Raw genomic sequence first — 9,755 nt, forward strand, 5'->3', positions numbered from 1 at the left:
AAATGGGCTTGGGAAAACATTTTATACTAGATTACTACTATATTAAATATCAATGACACCAAGAAGTAAGTTAGTAATGTATAGTAACTCATCGATGACCCAATTAATACATTTAAAATTTGAAGTTAATCATATTTGTTCTATAACTGGTTGTGTATTGTTTTAACTCGAACCGTTTAAGGATCCATACGACTTGTAAATGGTGGGACCAAGCATGAAGGACGTATAGAGATCTATCATAATAACCGTTGGGGAACGGTTTGTGACGACCTGTGGGACGAAACAGATGCCAGGGTGGTTTGTAGACAGCTTGGATATCGGTAAATGTCCCCAGTTGAGACACAATCAATGACGCTGATTTTGTATGTAAAATTTAGTTTAAATGTACATTTGTATCATGATCGGGGTCTCGAGTCATCTTTGTTATGTTTGTTGATTTTTTAATGAAATTGTGCCCATGCGTCAGTTGAATTATTTTACAGAAAAAAAAAGATCGATCTCCTCCAGAAAAAAATTCAATCTTAGATCGTCCTAGTCTTTGGTTGATGAATTTAACAAAAGCAACGATATTGTTTTGTGTGCTATGTTTTAACGGATCAAACATTTAACATTTAATAATGTTTTATCGCTCTTCAAGTTTTGTAAAGATTCAATAAAATCACATTTACAATTGAATTATTTCTATTTGTCGAACTATATTTGTACATTTTAAAAACAGTGGAGGCAGTTACAGACGGGAAGCACAATTCGGTGCTGGATCCGAACCAACATGGATGGACGATGTGGAATGTTCTGGAGACGAATATAGACTGGAGGATTGCACCTTTCCGGGATGGGGAACAGAAAATTGTGGTCATGGTGAAGATGCTGGTGTTGTTTGTCTTCCTCCAACAGATGGTAACTGATTTTCCCATCAAAGTATATCCAAGCTATTCCAGTTACATCCAAAGTTATATCCGAAATCTATCAAGCTATTGTGTATTTCTTCGGGGGAAATACAAAATCTAAATAATAATATTTATATCTTAACGTTAATATTCTTAAACAGTTTAAAACACACTCTAGCGAGTCTTTAATGTATCCATTAACCGCTGGCTATACTCTAACCATTTTAGGATCTTTACGACTAGTAAATGGTGCGACACAGTATGAGGGTCGTATTGAAATCTACCATGACGACCGTTGGGGAACGGTATGTGACGACAGCTGGGACGACTCAGATGCAAGGGTTGTTTGCAGACAGCTTGGATACAGGTAAGTGATCTTTGACGTACTAAATCGTGGAAGTTTGTCTATAAGACTCAAATTGCAAGATAACATGTATGGTGTCTGCTGCCATTAAACGGGCATTGATTGTGAATAATGCTTTTCATTGTGAATGATATCTTAATTAAGTTTCTGTTTCTTTAGTTGTTGTCTTTAATTGAGAAGCCAAATGATCTATTGCAGCAAAAGAAATATAAGTTGATATCATCATGGTCTGAAGAATAAATATCAAGAAAATCAAAAAGAATTTGCTTTGTTTTTTGTTGGGGGAATTCAGTTTAAATTGTATATCTTATATTCGAGTGTATCCATACATTAATGCATTGCATACTTAAATAATGCAAAATATGGACATTGACGTTGATATTGCTTACACTCACCGAAATTGTTTGTATATTATACCGACAGTGGAGGCAACTACACACGGGAAGCGTCCTTCGGCGCTGGATCAGAACCAACATGGATGGACAACGTGGAATGTTCTGGGAATGAATCTAGGCTCGTGGATTGCGTCTTTCCAGGATGGCAGATAGAAAATTGTGGTCATAGCGAGGATGCTGGTGTAGTTTGTATACCATCAACAGCGACGTTGCCTACAACGACAACGACACAGTCGACTACCACTACCAGGTCCACTACCACACCAACACAAGGTAAGTAGTTTGTTTCTTTCATTATTGTTCACAAGTCATTCTCGGTCGTTGTTAATGACATACAGTATGCTAATATTTTTATTATGAATTTGCAACATGTCTTAACACATGATAACCATGGAAACTATTGAGGTGATAACAACCTTTTCTTCACTGACATACTCCTAGTGGAAATACCATAACGATATAGAATGTTTAATATCAACACCTTTCATTAAATTATCAACTAACAAACTATCTTATAACATTTCGGATAAAGATATCTTTTCCATTGTTTTATTTAAATATTGTATGATAAATGACTCTAGAAGAGTAATATTCACTTATTCTGTATAGTAGTTTGATGTTTATATGAGTATTTTTACACTTTTATATTGTCTGATTAGTTATGATCTCGCAAATTTCAATTGCTTGCCGGCTGAAGTGTATTCCATCATTTTTCATATTTTGTCAATGGCATGATGATATCTTGATCCCAATAAAATCAACTCTGAGTAATAATATTCCCCTTCATTTTATCACATTTCGTATTTGAAATAAAGTATGGAAAAGAACATTCATTTTACATCAATCCTTCCTTTGGGAGTTATACAAATATGATAAAATGACCGAGTCCACAAGTGATTGTAAAATTTCCATTCTTTAAAGGAGTTAAAATACCTCAGTTAAGATATTCACTTTGGATTTTTCTATTGATTTTTTTTTATTTATTTGTTTGTTTTTCCCAAATAATTTCAGATTATTCCTTGAATTTATTTTGAAATTGTGAATTATATGCTACTTCAATGAACATTGCAGTCCAGAAATTTTTCACTTTTTCATTTGCAATTCTCAAATGTTCCTTTCAAGATTAATGTTTATTCAAGCAAGTTAATTCATTTGTCGGATGTTTTCAAGACAGTTATATCTCGTCTGAATTATAATATGTATTATCGGCATATCTGAAAAAAGAAGAAAGGATTGATGAAGTTAATAACATAGTTAAAAGAATTATGAATGCGCTTAAATTCGGGGAAAAGTGATTATGACTATTTTATACTAGATTACTACTATATTAAATATCAATGACACCAAGAAGTAAGTTAGTAATGTATAGTAACTCATCGATGACCCAATTAATACATTTAAAATTTGAAGTTAATCATATTTGTTCTATAACTGGTTGTGTATTGTTTTAACTCGAACCGTTTAAGGATCCATACGACTTGTAAATGGTGGGACCAAGCATGAAGGACGTATAGAGATCTATCATAATAACCGTTGGGGAACGGTTTGTGACGACCTGTGGGACGAAACAGATGCCAGGGTGGTTTGTAGACAGCTTGGATATCGGTAAATGTCCCCAGTTGAGACACAATCAATGACGCTGATTTTGTATGTAAAATTTAGTTTAAATGTACATTTGTATCATGATCGGGGTCTCGAGTCATCTTTGTTATGTTTGTTGATTTTTTAATGAAATTGTGCCCATGCGTCAGTTGAATTATTTTACAGAAAAAAAAAGATCGATCTCCTCCAGAAAAAAATTCAATCTTAGATCGTCCTAGTCTTTGGTTGATGAATTTAACAAAAGCAACGATATTGTTTTGTGTGCTATGTTTTAACGGATCAAACATTTAACATTTAATAATGTTTTATCGCTCTTCAAGTTTTGTAAAGATTCAATAAAATCACATTTACAATTGAATTATTTCTATTTGTCGAACTATATTTGTACATTTTAAAAACAGTGGAGGCAGTTACAGACGGGAAGCACAATTCGGTGCTGGATCCGAACCAACATGGATGGACGATGTGGAATGTTCTGGAGACGAATATAGACTGGAGGATTGCACCTTTCCGGGATGGGGAACAGAAAATTGTGGTCATGGTGAAGATGCTGGTGTTGTTTGTCTTCCTCCAACAGATGGTAACTGATTTTCCCATCAAAGTATATCCAAGCTATTCCAGTTACATCCAAAGTTATATCCGAAATCTATCAAGCTATTGTGTATTTCTTCGGGGGAAATACAAAATCTAAATAATAATATTTATATCTTAACGTTAATATTCTTAAACAGTTTAAAACACACTCTAGCGAGTCTTTAATGTATCCATTAACCGCTGGCTATACTCTAACCATTTTAGGATCTTTACGACTAGTAAATGGTGCGACACAGTATGAGGGTCGTATTGAAATCTACCATGACGACCGTTGGGGAACGGTATGTGACGACAGCTGGGACGACTCAGATGCAAGGGTTGTTTGCAGACAGCTTGGATACAGGTAAGTGATCTTTGACGTACTAAATCGTGGAAGTTTGTCTATAAGACTCAAATTGCAAGATAACATGTATGGTGTCTGCTGCCATTAAACGGTCATTGATTGTGAATAATGCTTTTCATTGTGAATGATATCTTAATTAAGTTTCTGTTTCTTTAGTTGTTGTCTTTAATTGAGAAGCCAAATGATCTATTGCAGCAAAAGAAATATAAGTTGATATCATCATGGTCTGAAGAATAAATATCAAGAAAATCAAAAAGAATTTGCTTTGTTTTTTGTTGGGGGAATTCAGTTTAAATTGTATATCTTATATTCGAGTGTATCCATACATTAATGCATTGCATACTTAAATAATGCAAAATATGGACATTGACGTTGATATTGCTTACACTCACCGAAATTGTTTGTATATTATACCGACAGTGGAGGCAACTACACACGGGAAGCGTCCTTCGGCGCTGGATCAGAACCAACATGGATGGACAACGTGGAATGTTCTGGGAATGAATCTAGGCTCGTGGATTGCGTCTTTCCAGGATGGCAGATAGAAAATTGTGGTCATAGCGAGGATGCTGGTGTAGTTTGTATACCATCAACAGCGACGTTGCCTACAACGACAACGACACAGTCGACTACCACTACCAGGTCCACTACCACACCAACACAAGGTAAGTAGTTTGTTTCTTTCATTATTGTTCACAAGTCATTCTCGGTCGTTGTTAATGACATACAGTATGCTAATATTTTTATTATGAATTTGCAACATGTCTTAACACATGATAACCATGGAAACTATTGAGGTGATAACAACCTTTTCTTCACTGACATACTCCTAGTGGAAATACCATAACGATATAGAATGTTTAATATCAACACCTTTCATTAAATTATCAACTAACAAACTATCTTATAACATTTCGGATAAAGATATCTTTTCCATTGTTTTATTTAAATATTGTATGATAAATGACTCTAGAAGAGTAATATTCACTTATTCTGTATAGTAGTTTGATGTTTATATGAGTATTTTTACACTTTTATATTGTCTGATTAGTTATGATCTCGCAAATTTCAATTGCTTGCCGGCTGAAGTGTATTCCATCATTTTTCATATTTTGTCAATGGCATGATGATATCTTGATCCCAATAAAATCAACTCTGAGTAATAATATTCCCCTTCATTTTATCACATTTCGTATTTGAAATAAAGTATGGAAAAGAACATTCATTTTACATCAATCCTTCCTTTGGGAGTTATACAAATATGATAAAATGACCGAGTCCACAAGTGATTGTAAAATTTCCATTCTTTAAAGGAGTTAAAATACCTCAGTTAAGATATTCACTTTGGATTTTTCTATTGATTTTTTTTTATTTATTTGTTTGTTTTTCCCAAATAATTTCAGATTATTCCTTGAATTTATTTTGAAATTGTGAATTATATGCTACTTCAATGAACATTGCAGTCCAGAAATTTTTCACTTTTTCATTTGCAATTCTCAAATGTTCCTTTCAAGATTAATGTTTATTCAAGCAAGTTAATTCATTTGTCGGATGTTTTCAAGACAGTTATATCTCGTCTGAATTATAATATGTATTATCGGCATATCTGAAAAAAGAAGAAAGGATTGATAAGTTAATAACATAGTTAAAAGAATTATGAATGCGCTTAAATTCGGGGAAAAGTGATTATGACTATTTTATACTAGATTACTACTATATTAAATATCAATGACACCAAGAAGTAAGTTAGTAATGTATAGTAACTCATCGATGACCCAATTAATACATTTAAAATTTGAAGTTAATCATATTTGTTCTATAACTGGTTGTGTATTGTTTTAACTCGAACCGTTTAAGGATCCATACGACTTGTAAATGGTGGGACCAAGCATGAAGGACGTATAGAGATCTATCATAATAACCGTTGGGGAACGGTTTGTGACGACCTGTGGGACGAAACAGATGCCAGGGTGGTTTGTAGACAGCTTGGATATCGGTAAATGTCCCCAGTTGAGACACAATCAATGACGCTGATTTTGTATGTAAAATTTAGTTTAAATGTACATTTGTATCATGATCGGGGTCTCGAGTCATCTTTGTTATGTTTGTTGATTTTTTAATGAAATTGTGCCCATGCGTCAGTTGAATTATTTTACAGGAAAAAAAAAAGATCGATCTCCTCCAGAAAAAAATTCAATCTTAGATCGTCCTAGTCTTTGGTTGATGAATTTAACAAAAGCAACGATATTGTTTTGTGTGCTATGTTTTAACGGATCAAACATTTAACATTTAATAATGTTTTATCGCTCTTCAAGTTTTGTAAAGATTCAATAAAATCACATTTACAATTGAATTATTTCTATTTGTCGAACTATATTTGTACATTTTAAAAACAGTGGAGGCAGTTACAGACGGGAAGCACAATTCGGTGCTGGATCCGAACCAACATGGATGGACGATGTGGAATGTTCTGGAGACGAATATAGACTGGAGGATTGCACCTTTCCGGGATGGGGAACAGAAAATTGTGGTCATGGTGAAGATGCTGGTGTTGTTTGTCTTCCTCCAACAGATGGTAACTGATTTTCCCATCAAAGTATATCCAAGCTATTCCAGTTACATCCAAAGTTATATCCGAAATCTATCAAGCTATTGTGTATTTCTTCGGGGGAAATACAAAATCTAAATAATAATATTTATATCTTAACGTTAATATTCTTAAACAGTTTAAAACACACTCTAGCGAGTCTTTAATGTATCCATTAACCGCTGGCTATACTCTAACCATTTTAGGATCTTTACGACTAGTAAATGGTGCGACACAGTATGAGGGTCGTATTGAAATCTACCATGACGACCGTTGGGGAACGGTATGTGACGACAGCTGGGACGACTCAGATGCAAGGGTTGTTTGCAGACAGCTTGGATACAGGTAAGTGATCTTTGACGTACTAAATCGTGGAAGTTTGTCTATAAGACTCAAATTGCAAGATAACATGTATGGTGTCTGCTGCCATTAAACGGGCATTGATTGTGAATAATGCTTTTCATTGTGAATGATATCTTAATTAAGTTTCTGTTTCTTTAGTTGTTGTCTTTAATTGAGAAGCCAAATGATCTATTGCAGCAAAAGAAATATAAGTTGATATCATCATGGTCTGAAGAATAAATATCAAGAAAATCAAAAAGAATTTGCTTTGTTTTTTGTTGGGGGAATTCAGTTTAAATTGTATATCTTATATTCGAGTGTATCCATACATTAATGCATTGCATACTTAAATAATGCAAAATATGGACATTGACGTTGATATTGCTTACACTCACCGAAATTGTTTGTATATTATACCGACAGTGGAGGCAACTACACACGGGAAGCGTCCTTCGGCGCTGGATCAGAACCAACATGGATGGACAACGTGGAATGTTCTGGGAATGAATCTAGGCTCGTGGATTGCGTCTTTCCAGGATGGCAGATAGAAAATTGTGGTCATAGCGAGGATGCTGGTGTAGTTTGTATACCATCAACAGCGACGTTGCCTACAACGACAACGACACAGTCGACTACCACTACCAGGTCCACTACCACACCAACACAAGGTAAGTAGTTTGTTTCTTTCATTATTGTTCACAAGTCATTCTCGGTCGTTGTTAATGACATACAGTATGCTAATATTTTTATTATGAATTTGCAACATGTCTTAACACATGATAACCATGGAAACTATTGAGGTGATAACAACCTTTTCTTCACTGACATACTCCTAGTGGAAATACCATAACGATATAGAATGTTTAATATCAACACCTTTCATTAAATTATCAACTAACAAACTATCTTATAACATTTCGGATAAAGATATCTTTTCCATTGTTTTATTTAAATATTGTATGATAAATGACTCTAGAAGAGTAATATTCACTTATTCTGTATAGTAGTTTGATGTTTATATGAGTATTTTTACACTTTTATATTGTCTGATTAGTTATGATCTCGCAAATTTCAATTGCTTGCCGGCTGAAGTGTATTCCATCATTTTTCATATTTTGTCAATGGCATGATGATATCTTGATCCCAATAAAATCAACTCTGAGTAATAATATTCCCCTTCATTTTATCACATTTCGTATTTGAAATAAAGTATGGAAAAGAACATTCATTTTACATCAATCCTTCCTTTGGGAGTTATACAAATATGATAAAATGACCGAGTCCACAAGTGATTGTAAAATTTCCATTCTTTAAAGGAGTTAAAATACCTCAGTTAAGATATTCACTTTGGATTTTTCTATTGATTTTTTTTTATTTATTTGTTTGTTTTTCCCAAATAATTTCAGATTATTCCTTGAATTTATTTTGAAATTGTGAATTATATGCTACTTCAATGAACATTGCAGTCCAGAAATTTTTCACTTTTTCATTTGCAATTCTCAAATGTTCCTTTCAAGATTAATGTTTATTCAAGCAAGTTAATTCATTTGTCGGATGTTTTCAAGACAGTTATATCTCGTCTGAATTATAATATGTATTATCGGCATATCTGAAAAAAGAAGAAAGGATTGATGAAGTTAATAACATAGTTAAAAGAATTATGAATGCGCTTAAATTCGGGGAAAAGTGATTATGACTATTTTATACTAGATTACTACTATATTAAATATCAATGACACCAAGAAGTAAGTTAGTAATGTATAGTAACTCATCGATGACCCAATTAATACATTTAAAATTTGAAGTTAATCATATTTGTTCTATAACTGGTTGTGTATTGTTTTAACTCGAACCGTTTAAGGATCCATACGACTTGTAAATGGTGGGACCAAGCATGAAGGACGTATAGAGATCTATCATAATAACCGTTGGGGAACGGTTTGTGACGACCTGTGGGACGAAACAGATGCCAGGGTGGTTTGTAGACAGCTTGGATATCGGTAAATGTCCCCAGTTGAGACACAATCAATGACGCTGATTTTGTATGTAAAATTTAGTTTAAATGTACATTTGTATCATGATCGGGGTCTCGAGTCATCTTTGTTATGTTTGTTGATTTTTTAATGAAATTGTGCCCATGCGTCAGTTGAATTATTTTACAGAAAAAAAAAGATCGATCTCCTCCAGAAAAAAAATTCAATCTTAGATCGTCCTAGTCTTTGGTTGATGAATTTAACAAAAGCAACGATATTGTTTTGTGTGCTATGTTTTAACGGATCAAACATTTAACATTTAATAATGTTTTATCGCTCTTCAAGTTTTGTAAAGATTCAATAAAATCACATTTACAATTGAATTATTTCTATTTGTCGAACTATATTTGTACATTTTAAAAACAGTGGAGGCAGTTACAGACGGGAAGCACAATTCGGTGCTGGATCCGAACCAACATGGATGGACGATGTGGAATGTTCTGGAGACGAATATAGACTGGAGGATTGCACCTTTCCGGGATGGGGAACAGAAAATTGTGGTCATGGTGAAGATGCTGGTGTTGTTTGTCTTCCTCCAACAGATGGTAACTGATTTTCCCATCAAAGTATATCCAAGCTATTCCAGTTACATCCAAAGTTTAAATATC

At 33.8% G+C, this 9,755-nt stretch overlaps 1 protein-coding gene across 1 annotated transcript; it reads left to right on the plus strand.

Moving 5' to 3' along the window:
- Window positions 1-181: 181 nt before the first annotated feature.
- On the plus strand, window positions 182-9,692 carry LOC117319982 (deleted in malignant brain tumors 1 protein-like; the record flags this gene model as incomplete). The annotated part of the gene is made up of 14 exons (XM_033874677.1): window positions 182-320; window positions 719-897; window positions 1,116-1,254; window positions 1,675-1,919; window positions 3,113-3,251; window positions 3,650-3,828; window positions 4,047-4,185; window positions 4,606-4,850; window positions 6,043-6,181; window positions 6,582-6,760; window positions 6,979-7,117; window positions 7,538-7,782; window positions 8,976-9,114; window positions 9,514-9,692. Coding segments are annotated over 14 exons (2,424 nt in total), but the record flags the coding sequence as incomplete, so codon positions are not given.
- Window positions 9,693-9,755: the final 63 nt, after the last annotated feature.

The sequence above is a fragment of the Pecten maximus genome, unplaced genomic scaffold, assembly GCF_902652985.1.
Source record: "Pecten maximus unplaced genomic scaffold, xPecMax1.1, whole genome shotgun sequence".
Lineage (NCBI taxonomy): Eukaryota > Metazoa > Mollusca > Bivalvia > Pectinida > Pectinidae > Pecten > Pecten maximus.